General features: G+C 40.5%; 1 protein-coding gene across 1 annotated transcript; it reads left to right on the forward strand.

Annotated features, from left to right (window-relative positions):
• Nucleotides 1-1,171: 1,171 nt before the first annotated feature.
• Nucleotides 1,172-26,111, forward strand: atat1 (alpha tubulin acetyltransferase 1). The gene is made up of 10 exons (XM_053446967.1): nucleotides 1,172-1,547; nucleotides 1,797-1,857; nucleotides 2,302-2,393; nucleotides 2,605-2,662; nucleotides 2,794-2,907; nucleotides 4,991-5,092; nucleotides 9,904-9,949; nucleotides 15,416-15,490; nucleotides 16,048-16,258; nucleotides 16,784-26,111. Exons 1-10 carry the CDS (start codon nucleotides 1,453-1,455, stop codon nucleotides 16,815-16,817), a joined length of 888 nt encoding a protein of 295 aa, XP_053302942.1. The 5' UTR covers nucleotides 1,172-1,452; the 3' UTR covers nucleotides 16,818-26,111.
• Nucleotides 26,112-26,209: the final 98 nt, after the last annotated feature.

Genomic DNA, 26,209 nt, shown 5'->3' on the forward strand with positions numbered 1-26,209 from the left:
TTCACTTATTTACGTGTGATTCCTAATATTCCGTTGACCTCACACGGGCCGGTCACATACAGCCAAAGGGCCAGATGCGGCCCGGGGGCCGTACAATGCCCAGGTCTGATCTAAACTATATATTTTCTATGATATTTAGACATCGTAGTATTTGCTACGCCTATTATCCTTGTTTACGCAATATTTGGAAACCAGACTGTAACTAACAGATTTAGGGATAGTTTGCATGTAAAATTAAGAAATTATATATATAATATATAAGGATTAGCCTGTCTAGGAAGGAGCAAGTTGTGGATGTTTGAAATACACTCCTTTTTTAAATATCCTTCATAATATGATCATTTGGTTACAATAAGTGTAAACATTTTTACAAATACATACCTTCGTTATCACCGGGGTAATAAACGTATTTGTATTTGCAATTTGACAAACAGCGCGCCCGCGCTCCCGCTGACGGCAAGCAGTTTCCAGGGTTGCCATGTCAGCGATTTTATTTCCGCGGAATTGGCCTAATTTTTAACTGTTGCTGCCCGTTGCCCGTCAGAGACAGTATATTATCATTAGTAAACTCTGAGAATGTGGTGACAAATTTACTGATATACATATCTTTGCTATCAAAGGGCGGCTGTGGCTGAGGGGTAGAGCAGTCGTCCTCCAGCCTGAAGGCAGTAGGTCGATCCCCAGTCTTCCCCATCTGCATGCCGAAGTGTCCTTGGGCAAGATGCTGAACCCGGAATTGCCCCTCATAGAACAACAAAGTGCTGCTAATAGATGCACTGTATGTATGAATGTGTGTGTGAATGGCTGAATGTAAAACTGTACTGTAAAGCGCTTTGAGTGGACATCAAGACTAGAAAATTGCTATATAAATACAAAACCATTTTAACTTTTACTTTTGATACTTGAGTACATTTCAACACCAGATATTTTTGTACATTTTATATGAGCTACATTAAGACTTTTACTCAAGTCATTTTCTTACGGGTAACTTTACTCAATTTTTTTACTTTTACCGGAGTCACTTTCAGGTAAGATATCTCTACTTCTACTCAAGTATGGCATTCAAGTACTTTATACACCACTGCTGTTTTCTAGGTTTGTTGTGTTACCGTTTGCTGGTTTTTGATAGATTTTGATTGGCCACTGGGCTGGTTTTCTCAGACCTGGCAACCCTACTCACTGCCACACGGACACAATGGAACTGGTGTGACACTGTCTAGCAGACATCCCTTGTTATAACAGAGTCGTGTCTCCGTCTGTCAATGCAACGTTGAATCGGTCTTGTCTTTAGACTGCTAACAGCTATCTCTTTGTCATTTTTGCGTTAACGAATTAGCTTGGTGAGAGCGCTAACGCTAGCTAGCGAAGCAGTTGCTTGAGCTCTGCTCCTTGGTTTGGATATATTGCCTCAGATACATTATTGCTCTCCAACTAATCTGATAGAGAGGGATTATGGCGTTTCCTTTTGATATTAACCAGATATTCCTCGAGAGGGTAACGCTCTTGGACCAGACTCTTGTTGCGGGAAATCGTAAATCAACAGAAAGGTGAGTTAGAAGGTCCGATGTTCCTCTTTGTAATTAGTTTGTGTTTGACATAGTACCTACTGATATATAGTACTGTGTCAAATCTAATTTCAGAATCTCAATTTAAGGTGTCATGCGGATGTATTTGAAACCTTTCCCTTTGAGTTTTCAAATTATTCTCTCTGGCCATTGTCTTAGCTGTTTTAAAACAATGCCCAATTGCCTCTTCTTATTTTATCATATTTTGTTCTACCATGTTCATCTTTGCAGACCAGATCTTTTGGAACACATAGTAACGGTCATTGATGAACTTGGAAGAGCCTCGGCAAAGGTGAGTTTCTGGAAGTGTTTTTATGATTTTATGTTCTTAAGTATATTAAAGCACAGTTTATTTTGTAGAGATATATACTCCACAGTGACCACAGAAATAGAACCTTTATTGATGAGAACTGCCATTTGCCCTGATAGTAATTCTTGACAGAATCATTAGCTTTTTGTGTGCATAATCACACCCTTTCAAAGAGCAATGAACTTTTAATGAATATTCAGTATGACATTTGAATTAGAATTAATAAATAAAAAATTATTGCGGAAATAATAGATCTGTAACCACACCCATCGACAGTGAAGTCAAGGTGTTCTGACATAACCTTGAGTTCTTAATCGCCACAGCTAGGGTGCTTGATAGTGTTGATAGTAGATATTTGTTAAAAATGTCTGAACAACTGGGTAATGTACTCATGTACTCATCCCTGTGGTTCCTTGTTTTCCACAGGCCCAACAACTCACAACTCCAATAACAAGTGCTTCCAAACTACAGTCCCAGAAGCATCAGCTGTATCTGCTGAAGGACGTAGAAAGCCACAGGTATACCTCGTTTTGTCCCTCAGCTTTAACGTATTTCACACAATCACACACACACACACACAAACACACGTCTCTGGACTTATTTCCTCAGTCATAATCCAATTTACTATAGTGAGAGACATTATTCATAGCAAAGAGTCTTGATCACTGCACTTAACTGTACAACCCCCTCCATCCCTTTTGAATTTGCTACCCCTCCTTTCTCCTACAGAGGACACGGTATGGTTGTAGGATTTCTCAAGGTCGGCTACAAGAAGTTATTTCTTCTTGTGAGTCACCTATTTTCCTCTTTTTGATAAAGAATTCTGTCTTTTCAGGCCAGTTATAATTCTGCATGTTAATATCTGGTTGAACTTCCTTTAACAGCTGTACAGTTATGCTTGTTGCTCTTCCTCCTCAGGACAGACAGGGTGTGCACATAGAGGCAGAGCCAATGTGTGTTTTGGATTTCTACATTGCAGAGAACTTTCAGAGACATGGCTACGGATCAGAGCTGTTTGACTTCATGTTGCAGGTGAACCATTTCTCTCTCAAATTATTTCTACAATTTAATGTGCATTTGTTTATCTCTCCAATTTATTTGTGTTCAGTGTTTCCCAACACAGAAAAAGAGAAATCTCCTGGAATTTAACAGAACTTTAAGTCCTATTTTTTCAACCATGATGAATGGCTAAAAGTAAAATGAAACCATGGTCCCAGTATGCTTTTAACTACCTCCTCAAGGGTGAAAAGCCTGCTGTTGAAAGTATTACACCTTCATTCTCTTCATTCATTGCACTCGGTGACACACAAGAGGTGGCAGTAAAATTAATGATACAATTAAATTTGATGTTTAGTTATGAGTAGGGATGCACCGGTTTATCGGCCGAACATCGGTAGCGGCCGATATTCGCCTCGTTAACTGATATCGGCTTATCGGTAATAAACTTGACTTTCACCGATATCATTGGCCGATGTTCATATTTGTGGTAAAACCGCTGGGCACGTGCCGCGGCTGGGGGAGCAGTCGCTCCGTCGCCCTCCTCTCCGCGCCGCCGGAGGCTCAGTGTGCGGCACCGGGAGGTCCTCATCCGGTGGCGCCTCACGGCGTCGCTGGTGTGGGGGCTTTCTTTCTCTTGGACCGCGGGGCGGTGTCCATCGCCGGCACGGAAGGCGGGCTGTTGGAGGGGACCGGGTACGCGGTCAGCGGCGGCCACTCTGGACGCGTGTCGGGCCCTTCTCGCGGATCACCTCAGCTACGGCGATCGCTGGGGGAACCCTCCGGCTGATGCCTAGCAACTGACTGAGAACTGGTGCGGACCAGGGGAATCCGACTGTTTAATTAAAACAAGCATCGCGAAGGGCCACGGTGGGTGTTGACGCGATGTGATTTCTGCCCGACACTAAAAACAGGTAAAACTGAGGAGGGCTTGCTAAGTTATCTTGACTCACGCAGTGTAACTTGGCGTAAAAAGTATGAGCGTACCGTCTGTTTAAGTACTTTATTCTCATGTGCACCGGCTCTATTCATCCGTCTCATGCACAGGTAACAAGGGAATTGACAACATACGTCATACACACAGAAGCCGTAACACATCTAATAAACGGGCAATACTGCTTCCGTAAATCAATGAGAAGAGCGTTCTCTATAATGCTACTTTAACAGGGCTGTTTTAGACAGGGTAAAAAGGTGCTGTTTTAAATTATCCTTGTGGTATTTTGACCAAAATATGTTACAGTCATTTCATTAAGATCCCAAGGAACCATTTCAACTTGCGGTAAAATGGGTATAATATGTCTCTGTTAAATAAAGTTTAGTTAAATCCAAGATTGTTTCATAAATCTGATTCAATTTGTGCTCATTAAAAGATAAGAGTGATGAAGGGCTGACCATTTTTTAAATAGTGCTTTTAAATAATGATTCAATTATTTTTTCTGGCACAAAAGGGTGAATGAATAACAACAAAAAGAAAATAAACAAATATCGGTATCGGCTTTCGGCCAGATTGTTATTTTAAATATCGGTATCGGTATCGGCCAAGAATTTCCATATCGGTGCATCCCTAGTTATGAGTTACATTGTTTAGATTTATTCATCTTTCAAAGTAAGGTAAGAGGCAGCAATAATTTAATTCAAAGTTCAAAGTTTAATGTCCATCTTAGCCTTGAATTTCACCTTCATTTTTGACGTTGGAAATGAACAGGATGGTTGTGCCTGGAGACCCTGGGTGGCAAGGGACTTTCTTTTATTAATATAAATCAAAAACATTAAACATGAACTCATTAATCACTTACAATCAAAACATAAATTGCCCAGGACATAACCTCCTTGGCAGCACAGAGAGTTACTATGGCTCTGTGTTTCTCCAGTCCATGACAGAGTCTCTTCAGGTGTGTCAGTCCCCTCTGTGTATCAGTCTCTATTTGTGGCAGCTCTCTGCTACATTTTCCAACTCGATTCAGCTGTGGCAATTGCCATCCCTTTTACAGCTGGAGGTGCTTCGATGAGCAACCTCCATGAACGCATTTTTTTAATTAGAAAAACTTTTCCCTTAAACAAAGTTCATTATTATGTGCTGTTTATCCCTAATGGCATGTTTTCTCTTTCTCTACTTTAGCACAACAATTTAGAGCCGGTGCTGATGGCTTACGACAGGCCCTCACCAAAATTTCTGTCGTTCCTGGCAAAGAAATACTGGCTGACACAAAGTGTCCCACAGGTATAATATTAATTTTCCGATATATTATGAATGGGGTTAGGGTTAATGATTAGTTCTCTTTTCCAATTCTACTAATAAAATATCTCTTCAATATCACTTTTCCCTAAGGGGGCACAAAGACAACAACATGCGCTTTAATCGGACAATTTGAAAATCCGATAGGGCAGATTTAATAGGGCAGTGCATAACCCAAGGGTCCTGCATGTTGACCTGCTGTTCAGGGGGGTTGCGGGAAGGGTGGGTCTACAAAGCAGCACTCAGCTTATGGTATAAATAACTCCTAAAAACATTTTGTTCAATATGTTGTGTATTATGGACTGAAATGCATGCTATGTTGTAACAAGCATCTACTGATGCACTTGGACACATCATCAGTGGTAGCACCTGAGGTCATCGGGTGTTACGGGTCTTTCAACTTCAGATACCCTTGCAAATTGATCAGTTCCCGGCCTGGGTCGTGGAAGCAATAGCCCACTGTTTGTCCATCATTGATCCACAACCATTGTGACACTGCCTCTGCAGCTCTCCCAATGGCTATACTAGGTTGCGACCACTAATTCACTAACCCTTCTCCTACTCTCTCTGTTGATGTAGAGTGTTCTTAAAAGGGCTTACCGGTGTTTTCTTTCCTTAATGGAGTGGTGGTAGCATTTTCTTTTTTTTTTACCACCAAAACAAAGAACAAAGAGGTCATTACCAATAATATGGTGGGCTTATACTCTGATTTGATTAAACCAAGACTGTTTGACCTCAATTCTTAGTGTCCTGTGGAGTAAGCGAGGCAGTGCACAACGCTTTCCCAATGCTATCCCAGTCAGTTTAGCTATGTCAGCTAAATGATAAGTGATGTAATATAATGTAACACTTTATCATGGTGCCAGCCCAAGCATATTTAAGTTTTGAAAGACAGATCCCCTCCCTCAATTGCCACACAGTGGTTTGGTCCATTGCTGTTCAGTGTCTGGTTGGTGTCATAATGTTCTGGACTTTTAAATATTGAAAGCAAAAGATCTCTGAGATCTGCTTCTTCGAGAAAACTAAATGTTATCAATATTAATAGCTTCATTCTGCTTTATGGTGTAGCATATATAGGCTACTGGACTTATAAGTAACACTTTAAGTATTATTTCTTTAATATTATAACTATTTTAACATGCTGGTACAACCTTATTTGCGTGTATATAATATATATTTTCCCCTCAGAACGTTCACTTGAGAAATATCTGTTTATTGTTAATATCTCTATAGTTCCAAATTCTCCAAAAGAGTGAGATGTCCTCTTTAATAAACAGTTAATTATCTCAGAATAGTTAAGTCCTGTTCAACCCATTCAGTTTTAAACTCATTTAAGTAAATATACATATAAGACTGAGCTTGTTATCAGTAGATTTTAAAAGACTGGAATCAGGATTGGAGCCAAACAAATATTATCAACTTAAAAAGTATACAGCGTCTGCCCTGTCTAAGGAACTCCCATTAATATGTTTCTGATAGAGCCCTGCTGTGCTCCGTCTCCTCACGACTAAATTCTACTTTGGAAACTTCCTGTGGTCACGTTTTTCCCGAGTCGGATTCATCACTATGAGCGGTTGCTTATATAAAGAATTGTGTAGCTTATTTATAATCCCATAACCTGAAGGAAAAGTAACAGCGCACACACTCTGTTGTCCTCTCCTGAAAACGTGAAAGTTTTGAAAACTTGCTCAGCTTCCTTCCCCAACGAGTAGAGCAGCATACACACCTGTACCTCTCCAGTTTCTTTAGTAAGTTTCGTGGCTATCCTGAAGTGGTGAAACCTCTGACGCCATTCTGGCCATTGATCCGGGCGAGAAAAGTCAAACCTGTCGGTAGGTGGTAACTTGGCCATCCTTTTTCATGTCTTCATAGCTAGCTCAAGCATAACACTGAAAAACCAAAGATGGCGGTCTGGTTTGACACGGTATACGCAGCACACAGGCTGTGCACCTTCTCACAGCTGTGGCGCTGTCCGTGGTTTCTGCGTCCTAGCAAGGGACTGTTTATGTATATTTATCGCAAGTCATATCTCATAGCGATATTCAACAATGTTTTAACTAGGGCTGCACGATATTAGGAAAACATGCAATATGCAATAACATTGTTGAATATCGCGATGAGATATTACATTACATGTAACATGTACCATAGATATTTCAATAAGGGCTGCACAATATTAGGAAAACATGCAATATGCGATAACATTGTTGAATATCGCGATGAGATAATACATTAAATGTACGTGCAGCCCTAGTTGAAATATCTATGGTCTAGAACAGGGGTTCCCAAAGTGGGGGTCCCCCGGGGGGGGTGGCGAAACACAGAGGGGGGGTCGCGAGATGGCGTCAAAAAAACAAATACAGTTTAAAAATAATTTAAAATCGAATTTTTATCCCTTTTATTGTAGAAATATATACAGAAATACGAGTTGAAATTAGAATAAAAACTTCAATTTTTTCTTTTTCTTTGTTATTATTAAGACACGGATTAGCAGAATGAGCGAGAGTTGCAAGGCCAAAAAAAATGTCCTTACTAACAGACATCCAAGCCGCAGCTCAAAAGGCAACATATGAGGTGGCATATTTAATTGCACAGGCAAAAAAGCCAGACACAATCGGTGAAAGGTTAATTAAACCCGCTGCTGTAGCTATAATCTGGCCATGCATGGGGATAAATTATAAGGCCGTGATCTGAAATAAGTCCTGCTGTCTAACGGGACTATTGCCCGGCGCATCATCGACATGGCCCAGGACACAAAGTACCAGCTGGTGGATAGAGTTAAGAAATGGAAAAATGCCTTGCAGTTAGGTGAATCCACAGATATATTAAACTCTGCCCAGCTGCTTGTTTTCATCAGATACATTTTTGACGGAAAACGTAATGCTGTTTTGCTCCACGCTCCGGAGTGGACTTGGCAGGTGAGGACATTTTTACAAAACTAAAAGAAGGGGGATTATCTTCGGAAAACTGATGGTGTGTGTGTAGGGACCTGGTAGGGACAGGGCTGGAGCGATATTGGGGAAAAGGCAGGACTAAAAGCGATAGTCTTACAAGTGGTGCTGCACGTAAATTCCACACACTGTATTATTCACAGAGAATCTCTTGCAAGCAAAACACTTGAACCAAAGCTTAAACATATTCTTGACATTTCGATAAAAATTGTCAACTACATAAAAACATGTCCACTCAATATCAGACTTGCTCTTGCGGGGAAATGTGCTGAGCCGCCTGTATGAGCTGCGGGACGAGGTGCTTTATGTCTGATGGAGCATGGATCCCAGCTCGCTGACCACCTCACCGACCGTGACTGGTTAACAAGGCAGATGGACTTGTGCGAAAAGACTTTCTCAGCCCTGACATACTTTAAGAATAAATTTAGAGCGCAGCTTAACGTGGAGAATGATCTCCGAGTCGCCGTCTCCAAAATAAAGCCGAGAATCGACTTGCTCTGCTCCATGCATGTTGCCCACCTATCTCATTAGTGAGTTTAAGAAATGAAAGTAATGTTTAGGCTAAAATAAATAACCCTAAAGTTTTTGCACATGGCAGCAATAAGGTGTCTTCTGCTCGTAATGCACACAGACACACACAGACATCACCTGCGCACTTTTTTATACTTACAGTATATGCTCACGCAGCCCTGCTGTTTATACAGGGAGTTTCCCTGTATTCTGGTTTTATTCTATTTCTTAAATTGCTATAAAATAATATCATGGCTGTAAGGCTGTTGTTCTTTTGTGTTGTATTAATGCCCGCGTTTGCATAGGCATAATAGTGCGCAGCATTATATAACACATCCAGGGTCGCTGGGGGTCGCCAGTCTCTGGCACTGTTAATTTGGGGGTCGCGGGCTGAAAGCTTGGGAACCCCTGGTCTAGAAAGCAGACCTGTTAGGCTAGATTATTTCTGGCTTCATACGTTGGCCTCATGCTGGACCATTTTCTCATCACTAGCCTAAATATCCTTTATATTTATTTGAACGGTAGGTATGTCCATGCGAACATGCTTCAAACCTATATGGATGAGAAAAATTTATTCTGAAGTTGCTATGGCATGTTTTCTGCCGGTGCTGGATCAGTACACCTTTGTTCCTGGAAAGTTTATATGTAGATTAAATAAAGTTAAAAATGCACCATATGCTGAGAAATCACACAGCTACGTTTAGCAGGTGCAGTGATACATTTAGAATTGTATTATAATTTGAATTGCAGAGCTAAACAGAACCATGTTGACAAATTAATGAGGTATAATTTATTTATAATTGCTTCAAAGTAAAGGAATATCTTTACTGCATTAGCGACATTCTTGCAGACTTATTTCACATGACTCCTAATACAGGTCTGGTAAATTCACTCCTTAAATGTTTTCGTACCTGAAAAAAATGTAAACACGATAAATGTGTGAATACAACAAATATTCCTACATCACGCATATGTACCTTAAAAAAACATTTGTTTGTATGAAAGGTTTTTGCATGAGACGCAATGTTCCCAGAGGTCAGAAAGTTCTTAATAATTTTAGACCAGACCAAGTTCATCCTGACATGTTCCCAGTGTCTCTGCAAGAAAACGATCCCCTGGACAGCAAACTCTGTGAATTTTTAACTCCTAAAACACTAGTTTACTAAAAAGGCAGTGTGCATTAGGCTGAACACACAAGGATAAAGGCAGACGAAAACTAAAGGTAAACTGAGTGTGTAATATCTGTATTTTGTATTTAAAAAATCAGGATCTACTTTTTTTTATCAACCTTATATCAAGGCCCGTTTTTGTTGTCTTTCTATTTATTATATCCAGGTCAATAACTTTGTGGTGTTTGAGGGATTCTTCCTCAACAAAACAGGTAACATTTTCACTGAGTAACATGAGCTTTGGGATGTGGGCAAGTGGGCTTTTGAAAATACTGGCTAAACCTTTGACTGGTTAGCATTCTGTGGTACAAAAATTATATTATACAGTGTGTTTCATTAAGTTCAGTTACATAACATTTGTAGCTTCAAACTTCCTTTGTCCAATAATTAGGTCTAAATTTATGCATGATACTTGGTCTATAAAGAAGGGTCTATCTGCAGCTTGCTGTCTACACAAATTTGGCCAGTACAAAGCCATTGGTAAAACTCCAACCCTGCAGAGACCGGTACACCCACATGTTTTGGTTTTGAAGTACTGAAATTGGCAAGCAGAAAAGACTTTGTAAAGAGGTGTCATTTCTAGCATCAACAGCTTGCTAGAAATGTGTAAAATCCTGATGTCACATCAGCTCCTGTTCCATCAATTTTCTGACACTGTCTGAAACTTCTGAAATGCATTTCTAGCAAAAAAAACATTCAAAGATAATGAGTTTTTCTTTATAAATAGTTGCTGTTACAATTACAAACCTTCATGGTTTCATTTAAGTTGTTGTTGCAAACATAAATTTGTGAAAGTTTTACTTTCACATCAATGTGCATAAAGCAAGATAGTAGCTGTTGGTTTCTTCTGATATTTATCATCATCCTGCGAATATTATCTTCGAAGATTTCGAACTTCAATTTCGTTTTATTAACATCATTAACATGCAAGCTTCCAGTTTTACATTAGAATTTTCTCTTCTCTAGAGAGGACACTTGTTTTCCCTATTCCGCATGCTGAAGTGTTCTAGGTGAAGAAAATACATATAATATAACAAATCATCATATGAAGTTATTTGCATTTTTATTGCTTGTTTATTGGCTCTTTTGTACCACCTTTTGAATGGGATATCAGCAGGTTTTGTAGTAGCATGGTCTAAAGTTTAGAAATGCAGTAGCAAATTGACATTGACAAAGACATATTCAAAACACGGGACAGGGTGTAAGGTCACTAGTCAATGTCTAAATTTAAGAAACATTGGCATGGCTGGCGTAAGATTGAGGCTGCTAGTCTTATAACTGTGAATTTTTTCAGATAAAGTCAGAAGGTAGATATTTGATGATACATAATCTACACTTAGTTTCAAATAAAGTTTTAAATCTGCTTTGAGCACTATGAGATTTCAAGACCAGTATGCAGAATGTGCCTTAGGGTGGATCCCCTTTATAAGCTTTCGGCCTTCTCCACCAGCTAATCTTAGGCAGTTCTCTTTCTTTGCATTCATTAAGATGTCTCACTATGGGATACGCCCCCCGCGCGTATTTACAGAAGCACTCATACCAATTCGCCAGCCCTGATTGGCTTGCAGTCGCATCGTCTACGTCAAGGTGCCGCACCTTAAGTACGGTGAACGCGGCATCAAACGTCATTCAAACGCCTCTTCTCGCTTCACAAACAAGCTACTCTGATCCATGTCGATGTTAACTAGCTACTGTCCATAGACAGGAGCTAACACCTCCGTCGCCAGACACTAGTGTTAAGAAAATCCCATCCGACTGCCTTCACCATATTTTTTTTCTTTTTCTTTTATTGAAACCAGCTAATGCGTTAACTTCCTAGCACAGCTAATGGCACCTGGAGCCTGCCGTCACCACACTGCCTGCCACCGGAGCTAGTTAACAGAGATTATCACTCCAGATAATTTGCTCCCCTTGAGCACACCTAGCTAAATGGACCAAGCTGCCAAGCTTCCCTCCACCTCGCAACTAGGCGATGGCCTCAAAAGTTCGAGCAAAGACACACACCAGGTCTGCTCTGCGTGTCTCGGGCTGGAACATGCCCGAGCCGCTCTCAGCAACGAGAGCTTGTGGGCCCACTGTGCCCGCTTCCAACCGAAGAGTCTCCCCCGAAGACTAGCACGCCAAGCTAGCGTCTCTGAGAGGGACCCGATCCTTTCCAATGCCACTACCGATGAACCCCAACCCGGTATGGACAAGGACACTCCCGAACTAGAGATTCAGCGCTTGGGTTCCACCTTGGATATACTAACCGGCTAACGGAGCCACCCCTCTTGTTGGATTACGATGAGGAGGATGAGTCCGATGGCGAGGATTGTCTGGTGTTAGATGGTGACGACAAGGATTATGAATCCTCCTTCGTACCACCTGCACAGGCTCTCAGTTCTCCAAGCCCGGCAGAGGGCTCAGGTGAGGCGATTATGCCCCAGCCTGGTGCCGATATGTACGATGTGTGTAAACGTGTATAAACGAGACTGAAGATTCCATGGCCTGCGGCGGAGGCCCCAAGGTCCCCCTACGAGGGGAAGAAATTACCCCAAGCTAAAAGGGCTGCGAGACAGCTTCTCCCGGTTTTCTGGGAGCTCCTGGGGACGTTACCGTTTCATGGAAGAAAAACCCTTACTCCAGTAAAATCTTCCCTGGATGTTGAAGGGATGGACAAGCCTGCATGCCGCCCATGGAGCCCCTGGTGGCAGTTCAGCTTCACTCATAGGTGTCAGCTGCCTCATCCAGGGCCCCCATCCTCCCCACAAAAGGTGATCGCTTCCAGTCCGCGAAACTGAGCAAGCTTAAAAGGCGGCATCTTTGACAATGAGGGCTCTTAACGTCACCTCCATGTTGTTCGCTTAACAACCGGAGCTTTTTGTCGAGATAGCTGACATCCCCGAATGTTCCGCGTGGGACGAGATCAACACAATCGCGGATATCTGCCTACGCGTCCAGTGGTGCGCTGTACAGACGACGAGGAAGTGCATGTCGATATTGGTGTTACAAGAGAGGACGAGATGGCTGAATCTGACCAATCTGACTTCGCTCTTGCCTCAATGCAAAATTGCTGTGAGACGAAAAATAAGGAGGATGAGGCTCTGCAGCTCTGCCTTCCGAGGAAAACACCTGCCGGGTCGCAACCGCATCACATTTTTGAATGACCCTGAACTGGATTTACAAAAAGTCTGCTTGTTGGTTACGGATGGAGCTCCGGCTATGGCATGAAAGGGCTGGTGAAAGGGCTGGTGGCCAGGTTGGCAGCCGTAGCCCTGCATATGCAGATTTTACACTGCATCATTCATCAGGCGGTAATTTGCGCAAAGCTCAGCGGCGATCTGAAAAACACAATGGACACTGTTATGAACATTGTGAATTTCATCCGCTCAACCTCCAGCCCTTCAACATCCCCTCTGAGAGGCTGTGTGCCTTCAAAACAAAGTTAGTTTTCACGTCAGACCCAATGGCAGAAAGGTTGCTGCACCTCTCACTACTCCGTGCATTACCGAGTGCAGCACCTGGGGCACCCATAACTCCAGTCATGACAAACTTGATGAGAAAAATGACTGATAACTTCACTGAGAGATTCCAAGGCTTCAGTATTCTTATTGAGGTGCTGCAGTTTGCTCGTGACCCATTCTCCATCAAACCCGAGGCAAACTTCTGTGTAAAAGCAAAAGAGGTAATGTCTTGCATTGAAGAGAGCATCCTCCAGATGGAAATGGTTGATGTCCAGTCCTCATTTGCTTTAAAACAGCATTTGCTGTCTGAGGGTGCAGTGAACTTTTGGTGTAATCATGTAAGCCAATACAATCAGGAAATTGGTGCTGCTAATACTAACAATGTTTGGATCCTCCTATACGTGTGAGTCTAGCTTTTTTTTTATGTGATGCTATCAAAGTTTTGGTTTTTACGTTTAACAAATATGGACATGAACCTGCTATACGCACCTTATTTTTCGCTTGTTTATGATCATATCATGAATCTGCCCCTTTTTTTGTTAATCTGGTGGATGCTGTTTTACCAGATTCATCTGGCTGTTTGTGTTTGTGCATATGAACCTGTAAAGAAACCTTATTTCTGCTTGGAAATGTTGTTGAAGGCTTATTTACTATCATTGTGATGGATACTGTTTCATGATGTTTTTTATGTAACTTTTGCCATTCTGTATCAAAGCTTGATAGCCTCCCTGTGTTTTGAAATGGAATGACAGTCAGTAACTGATTATATAAAGTGAAAGAAAAGAGATGCGTGTGTGATTGTTTACCTGTGGAAATATACATTACTGTTTTAAATTTTGAGCCATTAATTGATCAATATTCTGTGTGGCCCTCACACCCCCCGGGATTTCTTATTTGGCCCACTTGTTGCTGAAGTTAAATAGCCCTGGGCTACAGGGTTCAATTCGCCACAATACCCCCCCCATGTCAACAGTCTCATCACTTCCCATGGAGAATCGTCCCGGGTGTTACGGAAGGAAATATCAGCTCTATTAAACAAAAGTGCCAAAACGAATAGTGACACACAAGCAGAGGCCATTCCCTCTGCCTCACTCCCCCCAGCGGTCAGTATCGTCCAAGAGCTCCAATTCCCTCAGTGTGGGACCCTAACAGCCCACAGTCCCCTCTCACTGAGCGTTGCAGGGCAAGACGCACCAGGTAAGAAAAATGGCATACATCCCGTCCTTCCTAGGTAAAATGTGAAATGTTTTTGCTAGGGATCTTTTAAAAGTATTCACATGTATCTCCAGGATAGATCGAGAAAAGTGTTTTAAAACTACAAACACACAGGACGGTGTTTCTATTCAAGGTATTTCCTGGTCCAAAAGAAAGGGGGGACTTGCTTACGTTCCATCCTGGACCTTTGCATTTTGGACCCGCATCTCAGGAGATACAAGATTTGCATGCTAACACACACAACGCTGATATGTTTGATACAGCCGGGGGACTGGTTCACATCAGTTGATCTGAAAGACTTATTTTCACATTCCCATTTATCCACCGCACAGGAAATTAGCATTAGGTAGGTCTACGTTCTCCACGGTTACACATTCTTGCACACAGACTGATATTATGGGGCGAAGTGCATCTCTCCATGAGAGCGACCCCCTTTGCCGGAGTACAGAATCTGGGTGCAGACCTTATGTGCAGGGGAAATCCTCTCTACGTGGAATGGACACTTCATCCGACTGTAGTAGATCACATTTGGTCACGTTTCGGCTGCGCGACAGTGGATCTGTTCGGATCGAAGGGGAACGCACATTGCCCACTGTTCTTCTCCCTGCACGACCAGAGCGCCCCGCTTGGGGAGGATGCATTCGTACACGAGTGGCCGTGCATCCTGCTTTACACGTTTCCACCTCGGGCTTACCACAAGACCGCCCTTCTTGCTACTGGGGTGAAGCGAGAAGAGTTGTATTTGTTTTGAACGACGTGTGACGCTGCGTCCACCGTATTTCAGGTGCGGCACGTTTAAGCGGACGTCAGAACTGCCAGCCAATCAGGGCTGGCAAATAGGTATAAGTGCTTCTGTGAATACGCGTGAGGTCCGTCTCCCATAGTGAGACATCTCACTCATGCTACTCAGAGAACCGGGATAACGACAGTAAGCTAATGTTTTGCAGGGTTGGGGGAAGAAGGGATTGAGACTCTATCATGTTCTGTTTTGGGCCCTGCTGAGTGTGTTCTCTTCTACAGTTGCCCAGTTGAGAAAGGTTCCCCTGAAAAAACCAGACGGAGAAATCAAACCCTACGCTGTAATGGAGAGAGAAGGTACAATCATTTCACTCAGCCATACACAGAAATTAAACAAATGCATTCAACAGAAGGAAAAATTGGTGTCTGAAAACCATGTAGATATAAGAGTTAATTATTTGTTATAGCTGTGCATTGCAAAAGCATGTTTAGTGTCAGACAAGATCTAACTTATGACCAGTTAACTGAGAAAATAATCTAACAATTCTTTTAGATATGAAGAACAACAATTAGATTACCACCCACACATTTTTGTGTCTTACAAACAATTGTAAAGGTTCAAACTAAATGCCTTTTTTACAGACTTACAAATATTTTCCATTGTATTCACTGTTGTTTTTATTATAAATTAATTATACTTGATGGAAATTGATTGCACCCCCTGCTCAGGTGGACGAGTAAATAAAATCTTAAAATTGTTACAAGATCAAATTTGACTACAGCCTAGATAACTGAAGTCATTTGCCACAAACATTTAAACAGATATATGCATCTTCTCCATGATAGAGACAGAAAAAGTTCTTTCATGTTTTCATATAAATGAATTTACTACATAGAAACACTTTATTGTACAGTTGTGAATCAGGAGCAGAGGGCTCTTCCTTGGCCATTCCCTCTGCCTCACTCCCCCCAGCGGTCAGTATCGTCCCAGAGCTCCAATTCCCTCAGTGTGGGATCCTCCCCCAGCAGGGTGCCACTTCAAGTCACCTCAGCTTCTGCAGTTGCAGGCAACAGAGACAGCCCACAGTCCCCTCTCACTGAGCGTTGCAGGGCAAGACGCACCAGGTAAGAAATGGCATACATCCTGTCCTTCCTAGGTAAAATATGAAATGTTTTTGCTAGGGATCTTTTAAAAGTATTCACATGTATCTCCAGGATAGATCGAGAAAAGTGTTTTAAAACTGCAAACACACAGGACAGTGTTTTCAGTTTGATCCAGATCGAGACTACCCTTTTTGGAGGGACTCAATTTAACTATTTGGGTCTGGACTGTTGCCTGAGGCACCTGTTATTTGGGTTGTCACTAAACTGAAATGTCAAAAGGTCTCAACTAAAAGTGTTTGAACCCTTATAAGGGTGATAACATTTCCTAATAAATCACTTAATTGTGTCCAGCATAAAGAAGCAATACCGGCTCTCGCCTGTCTATTTATTCTACTATACCACAACTTTCTAAACACTGTCTCTTTCTCTCTCTCCCCCTTCCCCATCATTGTGTTATTAAACCATTCCACCCCATTCATCTGCTTTTACCTCTTGACAAATGTTGTTATCTCAACCTAACACTGTCCTCATGGACCACTAATACAGTTCTCTTAATAGATCTAAGCTAGGCTTCCATTGATCAGCCGCTGATTTGCATCATAGGATTCTTCCCTTTGAAGAATTGGTTGTGGTGTCTTAATTTACTAGATAGCCTCTTTCTTTAATGTGGAGAAAGAGACTAATGTTGATTATTGGACAGAAATCAGGATAAGCTCTCTTACGCCTTTTAGAAACATACATGTACTCCCCTCCTAGCAGCAGAGGGGAACTTGATATATCTGTGTTATCTACTCCTTTTTTTTTTTAACCAATTAAATCTTGTGCCACACAACTGCAATTGAGATTGCCTTTTGTCCTACAACAATCATGTACATGCATTTACCATTGTTGGTAACTAAACAATACAAATTTTTGTTAAATGATAGGGATTATTCCATTCTGTGACTTTTGTGTTTTATGATTGGTGGCATTGATACACCCTGAATACATTGTTTTCTCTTTGTTTTGAAATTAGGTAATTTTTTTTTTTCATTCTTCACTTTTTTGTTTGCCCTTGTCTTACCTAACTGTCCTTTGGATGCAATATTCTCCCTTCTTCTACTCTTGTCATTTTTTTTTACCATGTTCTCCATATTTTTGGTTTTCTGCTCATCCTCCTTGCTTGCTGTTGCCATCTCCCCTATAGCCAAAAGAGTCTAGCTGCTAGATGCAGCCTGTACCATTGGCATTTGGACACCAGAGCTGTTGGACTGCTCGACAGACATACCTATGCCAGGTAGGGTTCAGTATAGATGTTTACTTCAGTCAAAAACCTTGTTAGACTCACACATGAGAGTCATACTGATGCTTGATTATTTGCATCCTGCCTTCAAATGCACCTCATAGTTACTTTATTGGAAATTCAAGTGGTTTAGTTGTATAAAACAGTGCTGAAAGGCTACGGCAACATGGACACTGATGTTGCAAGCTGGCAGGCATGTAATGTAATGCAGCAAATGCAAAGGCATAATGATTGAGGGAAAAAATGAAGCTGTTGAAAATATATTAGGAAATTTGTGTTGTCACATTTTGAAGGAAAACTCAATCCAACTAATATTGCTAAAATAATCATCCATACAACAAAAAAATTACTTTGGCCTTTGCCATTACTTAAAAAAAACATGGCACATCCTGTTCTGAGGTCTAAGGCTGTAAACACCACTAGGTGGGGCTGTTAATATGATCTCTGTGGTAAACATGACCCCATTTACATGTGGCAATATGCTTACTTTGTTATACTGGTCATCATGTTTTAGTATAACATGGTTCACGATTCTGCACACTTGATCGCAACACTTTTTCAATGTAGCTCTCCTCAGATCCTCTGCAGATGTTCAAAGGACTATAAAGCAGAATTTTTTTTATAAAACATAAGAGTACATAAGAGTACATAAGAGTACAGTATGCTCAGGATTCTTTGGTTTCCTCAGTCAAAATGCGTCTCAATAAGACTAGGATGTTAGGCGGTATTTGAGTAACAACATAGCATCCTCGCCTGTGTTTATCTGGCTTTAATTTCAATCACTTCAAACTAATATTCCAAATTAAGGGTTGCAGCGTATTTAGCAGCTGTCAGTTAAAAATGTATTTAATCCCTGTTCACTCCCAGAAACAGTTTAATAGACCCAGAGGTGTATGATTTTAATTTCAATTCTGGCCTCCAAGGTGCATCTAAAGGTTAGCCTACTTATTAAGTATTATCTCTAACTAAAATTTCGTATAATATAATTTGAGGACCATATATGTGATTTTAAATCACCATATTGCAGAAATAAAGAATGATAACCTCAGTACTTCTAGGACTGCACGATATTAGGAAAACATGCAATATGCGATAACCATGTTGAATATCGCATGACGATATGACTTGCGAATTTATCCACAGAGAAATTGTACAGCCCGGCCGCAGTACCATCTAGTCCAGTGCCCACAGACACACAAGGAGCCATGCACAGCTCCACTAAGTCCACTTGCAGTGTTAATTGTTCATACATTGGATCTTGAATCTTGTTTTATTTTTTTACAGTTTTCAGAGGCCACATCAGTAATTAACTGCACCTCTCTGTATCTCCACCATTTGCGCTGCGCACTGCGACAAAAGCGTCAAAACAAACCAAGCGCGCAGTTGCAGTGTGTGTGCGTGTGAACATTTAACTCAGCAATTATCTTTGTTATAAGGTGCTCAATCGCTTTTAAATGATAGTGTTTTTTATACTTGTTGTCTACGTTTAATAATAATATATAGTCCTTTAATCCCCAAAATATTCTGTGTCCCTTCCCTGTTTTGGAATAACTGTTAATAACAGAAGTGCAATAGATGACACACGTAATGGAGCACATCAGAAAGACAAGGGTATTTACAGCATTGGCTAGAATAAAAGGTTTGTATCATAATGGAAGGTAAATTAATTGATGAATTATTGTTAGAAATGGTTGAGTATCTGAGTAGACATATTGTATATCAGGCATGTCTTGTTGTAATCATATTCGATGGTCAGCATCCACCACGATCATGATCCATCATGAAGATCGGAGGCCACCATAGTCCACAATCATGATCAACTGCCGCCATCAGGATCCACCATCAGTTGCCTCCACTCTCAGATGACAACATGATACAGGATCCGCCATTATTATCACTATCCGCCAGCACGATGCAGGAGCGCCAATATGATCACGAACAGCCAGCACGGATCCACCAGCACGGATCCACCATCATGATCACGATCTCTGATTTGCGATCCACCATCATAATCCAAGATGTGGACACAGCGACGGCCCTTGGTCTGCGGACAATAAGGCATTAGGACACCGCGGAAGAAGTCAAGTCAGTAACATGTATTGATGAGACATTCATTTCTTTGATGTGATAAGGAGGGAGAAAGCTCTTGCTCCTACTCTGCTTTTAGAGACTTGAGATACGACACGTAAATCTGAGTTCTTGGAGTGCAGTGCTCTAGTGGGGTGATAAGGTACTATGAGCTCTTTAAGGTATGATGGTGCCATATTATCGAGGGCCTTGAAGGTGAGAAGGAGAACTTAAAATTCTATTCCAGATTTAACCGGAAGCCAGACAATAGAATGAGGCTAATATGGGAGAAATTTGGTCTCTTTTCCCAGTTCTTGTCAGGACATGTGCTGCAGCATTTTGGACAAGCTGCAGAGTCTTTAACGACTTACTACTGGAGCCTGATAATAAGTTACAATAATAAAGTCTGGATGTAACAAAAGCGTGGACAAATTTTTCAGCATCTTTTTTAGATAAGACATGTCTGACTTTTGAGATGTTACACAAGTGAAAGAAGGCGGTCCTAGGAAATAGTTTTAAGGGTGATGTAATTTAGCGCAGCTATATTATTAGTAATTAGTATTAATGTATATCTAGGGCCAAGTATTAAAACCTCTGTTTTACCGAAGTTTAATAAGAGAAAGTTGCGGGTCATCCAGCTTTTTATTTCCTTGAGACATGCTTGGAGTTTAGTTAGTTGAGAAAAAAATTAACCCTGTGGTTAACTTGCTGCACTTAGATGACTGATCATTAATTTGCACAAATTGGAATTGATTTGAAAATAGGATTTAAACCAGTGTGGGGCGGTCTCTTTAATGCCAATTTACTTTTCCAGTCTGTAATAATATTTGATGGTCAAGAGTCTCTAATTCTCCTCGATCCATCAGAATGAGGACAGACACAAATCCTTGATCTGAAGCTATTAGAATGTCATTAGTGACTTTTGCCAAGGCTGTCTCTGTGCTGTGATTAGCTCTAAACCCCGATTGAAAGTCTTCATATCAATACTTTCCTGGAGAAACTCACACATCTGATCCGATCCAAGCTACTCAAGGATTTTACTGTAGACAGGAAGGGGAGGTTGGTCTGTAGTTGGCAAAAAACCTCTGGGTCCAGGGTGAGTTTTTTGAGAAGGGGTTTGATTGGAAAGGACTGTGGTACATATCCTGATGATAATGAGAGATTGATTTAATCAATCAATCAATCAAATTTTATTTGTATAGCCCATATTCACAAATTACAATTCGTCTCATAGGGCTTTAACAGGGTGTGACATCCTCTGTCCTTAACCCTCAGCAAGAGTAAGGAAAAACTACTAAAAACCCTTTTAACAGGATAAAAATATGTAGAAACCTCAGAGAGAGCCACATGTGAGGGATCCCTCTCCCAGGACGGACAGAAGTGCAATAGATGCCACGTGCAGGAGAACATCATCAATAATCAAAGTCTCTAGCAGCATTTGATGAGGGTAGACATCCCGAAGGACAACCCCAACATGACATGCCAAGCAGTCCCGCTGCAAGCACAGTCCAACACCGCGACCCCCGGTGCGCGATCCACAAAACGCAATCCATGGTGCGGCCACAGAGGCCCTGGATCTGCGGGTGATAAAGCAAAGGGATTCCGGGGAAGGGGGATAGGGATGGAGAAGAGGAAGGAGAAGCTGGAAAGAGAAGCTCCGTGTGTCATGTGTCATAAAATAGAACAAGTAACGTTCTGGCGCACTAATTAGCTCTAACTATAAGCTTTATCAAAAAGGAAGGTTTTGAGCCTACTTTTAAACGAAAAGATGGTGACTGCCTCCCGAACTGAAAGTGGTAGATTATTCCACAGTCGAGGGGCTTGATGGCTAAAAGCTCTGGCTCCTACTCTACTTTTAGAGAATTTAGGGACGACAAGTAGGCTTGAATTCTAGGAGCGGAGTGCTCTAGCGGGTTTATAAGGTACTAACAGCTCTTTAAGGTAAAAAGGCGCTATATTATTAAGGGCCTTGAAGGTGAGGAGGAGAATTTTAAATTCTATTCTAGATTTAACTGGAAGCCAGTGTAGCGATGCTAATACTGGAGAAATGTGCTCTCTTGTCTTTGTTCTCGTCAGGACACGTGCTGCGGCATTTTAGACAAGCTGTAGAGTCTTTAACGACTTACTGCTGGAGCCAGATAATAATGAATTACAATAGTCCAGTCTCGATGTAACAAAGGCGTGGACTAGTTTTTCTGCATCTTTTTGGGAAAGGACATGTCTAATTTTTGAAATATTACGCAAGTGGAAAAAAGCGGTCCTAGAAATTTGTTTTAAGTGACTATTAAAGGATAAATCAGGATCGAAGATCACTCCCAAGTTCCTGACTGTTTCATTGGAAGCAAGGGCAATGTCGTCTAGCGCAGCTATATCATTAGATAATGCATCTCTAAGGTGTTTGGGGCCAAGTATTATAACCTCTGTTTTGTCTGAGTTTAATAAGAGAAAATTGCGGGTCATCCAGGTTTTTATGTCCTTGAGACATGTTCGAAGTTTAGTTAATTGATTACTTTGTTCAGGTTTTATTGATAAGTATAACTGGGTGTCATCCGCATAGCAGTGAAAATTTACCGAGTGTGTCCTGATAATGTTTCCTAGTGGAAGCATATATAATGAGAATAAAATTGGGCTGCTGATCAATGTTGATCAGAGAGAAGCTGTCTAAATAATTGGATTTTCAGATGTTTCTGAGATTTCTGTTATTGATGGGGTATTGGTGCCAACTGAATGCAGGAGATGGCTGATTTTATTTATAATAGTTAGAATTGTATCATTAAAGAATGTCATAAAGATATTCAGGGATCGAGGAATACTGGGTTCGATGGAGCTGTGACTCTCTGTCAGCCTGGTTACAGCGCTGAAGAGAAACCTGGGGTGGTTTTTATTCTCTTCTATTAACATTGAGTAGTAGGCAGCTCTTTGAACAATATCTTATTAAAAGGAACCCCTAACCCCAAGACTAATAAGCTTAATGGGATGTGATACAAAAATCGTTTGTAAAGCGATTTCTAGAAGATAGATAAATATCTTCCTGAGCTAATTAATGAAGACCAACAAGGATTCGTACAAAAAAGACAAGGGTATCAGACTATTAGGAGAGTTTTGAATATATTACATGAGAAACACAATGCTATCAGTAGATGCATGTCAAGCATTCGATAGAGTAGAATGGGGCTACCTTTTCGAAGTACCCCGAAGATTTGGGTCGGACAAGGTTTTTCTTAAATGGATTCAACTACTCTACACAAACCCATCGGTTGAGATCTTAACTAATAATGCCATACCGAAACCCTTTACTTCCCTTATGAGAGAGGGGCCCCCTCTCATGTTTGAAAGTAGCAGTGAAATTGTTAGAAACAATTTAGAAGTTTGAATTATATTTATTCAACTTCCCAATCTCATATGGTATTATGTGGATGCCCAGCTGACCTCATTATCATATCATTTCTGTATAACAGAGCCCCAGCCTGGGTAGGCACCGAGCAAGAGTCCATTCCAGATCTACCATTACACCTGTATCCATACCCTTCGGATATTAAGACATTGAAAAATACAATTTCAGTCTGGAATGCTGCACAGAAGCATATAGGTGTTCATTACCCCAATAGGAGTAAACCCAGCTGCATTCGCTGGGTTTACTCCTATTGAGGTAATGAACAGTTTACACTTAGTAAAAAAGATTGATTTAGGAGTTTTTCCTTCTTTTGATGAATTATGTCAGAGATGTCAAATCCGTAAAAAACATTTCTTTAAGTCTTTAACGCTTAAAAGCTATATGTCATAAAAATATAGACAGATAAAGTGTATACCAATTTTTTTTAAACTTGAGTAAACAACACTGGTAAATTTCAAGGGAAGGGTCACGTATCTAAATACTATAGCACATTTGTTGCATATAGTAATGAATCGACACTAGATAGATTAAATGCTTTAAAAATGGATATACAAGAAGACATCGACGAGATGGATTGGAATGATGCTTGTGTGAAAGCACAAAAACAGACAATAATTACAAGGTTTAAATGACTTCAATACAAATGGTTGATAAGAATGTACATAACTCCTGTCAAGCTCCATCATGTCTGCTAATATTCCAGATGTTTGTACAAAATGTTTAGATGAGAAAGGTACTTTGTTTCATTATGTATGGGAATGTCCAAAGATCAAAAACTTCTGGAAAGATGTTTTAAAACTTGTGTCAGAAATGTTCAATATCAAAGTCCCTTTAAATGTCAAACTCTGTGTACTTTGTATTTATCTGAAGGACTTTATATAAACATCGAAAAAGACAAAATTTCTGGACATTGGACTTCTTCAAGCCAGGAGAGCTAATGCACTTTGTTGGAAGAGTGTGGATGCACCATCATTGAGAATGTTTATACGGGAGCTTTCGGACTGTATCAGTCTGGAAAGACTAACTTGCATTGCTAAGGGCAAGCGGAAACACTCTATTCAGCAATGGGAACCATACATGAATATCATGATAGATGGAAGTCTAGGCTTTACCTGGAAGTAAATTGTAAACAAAGTAGGGAAATACTGTATTTCATCTTATTTGTATTCTATCTGGGATCGATGCAGGGGGAATGTGTGTGTGGGTTTTGATATGTATGTCTATGTCTTGTACGTACTTCTGGTCTCAAATTGTATGATTTATAGTAATGTTATAAGAAAATTACAATAAACATTGTGGGGGAAAAAACAGTAACTAATTTAATTGTTTCAGTAAGGATGAGCAAATTTGTTACTGGACAGCAGAAAGTCTATACATCTTCCGCCGCAACCTAAAAACACATCTCTTCACCTTGAATAAAAGTTTATGGCACTTTATAGTTTGGCTTTCTTAAAGAAATAGTACTGTCTTGATTCTTGTTGTTCTGGGTTTGTACCCTCATGGTTGAATGCACTTATTGTAAGTCGCTTTGTATAAAACCGTCAGCTAAATGAAAAGTAATGTAATGTAAAGCTACAAAGGATGAAAAGTTTGCTCTGTTGTAGTATTAGGTTGGACTGAAAACCTGCATCCTCTGCAGCTTTCCAGGAACATGTCTTATCACGTTCAGTTGCAATAGGGGAAACTGTTTTTATTTCAACCACAACTTGTCTTTGTCAACCAGCTACGTACCACAAGCTTTTAAGGAAGCAGTAATTAAACCTCTGCTTAAAAAGCCCACTCTTGATCCAGATGATTTAGCTAATTATAAACCCATATCAAACCTGCCCTTCATTTCTAAAATCTTTGAAAAAGCTGTTGCTCACCAGCTTTGTTATTACTTAGTTAGTAATGGTTTGTTGGAAGACTTTCAGTCAGGATTTAAAATCCATAACAACAAGGAAACGGCACTATTAAAAGTTACTAATAACCTTTTCAGGGCATCAGATTCTGGACTTGTCTCTATACTCGTCCTGTTGAATCTTATTGCAGCATTTGACACCATAGATCATAAGATTCTGGAACAACATGTAGGGATTAAAGCATAGGCACTAGGCTGGTTTAAATCATATTTATCAGTTAGAATTCAATTTGTTAATGTTAACACTGACTCCGTCTTTGGACCGATACTCTTCACCTTCACCATATGCTGACTTCAGGCAACATCATCAGAATGCACCACGTATACTTCCATTGTTACGTGGTCATGAAAAACCTGGAAAAGTCATGGAATTTTAAAATGTGTTTTTCCAGGCCTGGAAAAGTCATGGAAAAAAATAAAATCCCAAAGGTTATGGAAAAGTCATGGAAATTTGTTATATTCATATTTTCATGTCTTTCATTTACGCTGAGTTTTAAATAATTCATACGTTTTTAAAGAAAATACGCTCAAAATATAAGCAGGCATACTTGGGTTTGTGTCATTTAAGGTATACTGTATGCCTTAGAATTCTCATTGTTAGTTTAAATACTACATTTTATCACTTTTTCGCGTATACACCGAGATTTCACAAAATGTTCGGTCATGGAAATTTGGTTTAAAGTTATTGAAAAGTCATGGAAACGTCATGGAAATCCATTGGTCAAAATGTGTATGAACCCTGCACTTAGTTCAACTTCAGGAAAGTATCAAGAACATTAAGGCCTGGATGACTCAAAACTTCTTACTTCTAAATTCAGACAAAACTGAGGTCATTGTTATTGGCCCTAAACATCAGAGAAACACTGTCTGACCAGATAGTCTCTTTGGATGTATTAGTTAGGCCCCTAGCTCCACTGTGTAGCTATGTTTGACCAGAACATCTCATTTGACCCACATATAAAACAAGTCTCTCGGACAGCTTTCTTCCACCTGCGCAATATTCCGACTCAGAAGGATGCTGAGAAACCTGTCCACGCATTTGTTACCTCTAGACTAGATTACTGTAATCAGAATGTCACAGTAGGTCTGTGAAAATCCTCCAAGATTCTTTTCATTATAACTAGTCAGAGCTTAAACCTGGTTCACAAGTGTTCCTGGTTAAAACAGATTTTCAGGCAAGGTCTCTATACTGACAATTTAAATAAAAAGACTGTCATTGACTTTGAGAACGATTGCTGTGGTATGTGTTTATTACAGAAAATCAGAGTAACGGGATTGTAAGTTCACTTTATCTGAATTGTTATGAATTAAACCAGCTTTTACAATTTC

Source organism: Pleuronectes platessa, chromosome 18 (genome assembly GCF_947347685.1).
Source record: "Pleuronectes platessa chromosome 18, fPlePla1.1, whole genome shotgun sequence".
NCBI classification, from domain to species: domain Eukaryota; kingdom Metazoa; phylum Chordata; class Actinopteri; order Pleuronectiformes; family Pleuronectidae; genus Pleuronectes; species Pleuronectes platessa.

Bases quoted from the DNA above. Each gene is read 5' to 3' on its own strand.
- atat1 (XM_053446967.1), top strand. From the start codon at position 1,453: ATGGCGTTTCCTTTTGATATTAACCAGATATTCCTCGAGAGGGTAACG. The intron at 2,908-4,990 runs GTGAACCATTTC...TCTCTACTTTAG, and splicing joins TGTTTGACTTCATGTTGCAG to CACAACAATTTAGAGCCGGT. The intron at 16,259-16,783 runs GTAAGAAATGGC...CCACTAATACAG, and splicing joins TGCAGGGCAAGACGCACCAG to TTCTCTTAATAGATCTAAGC.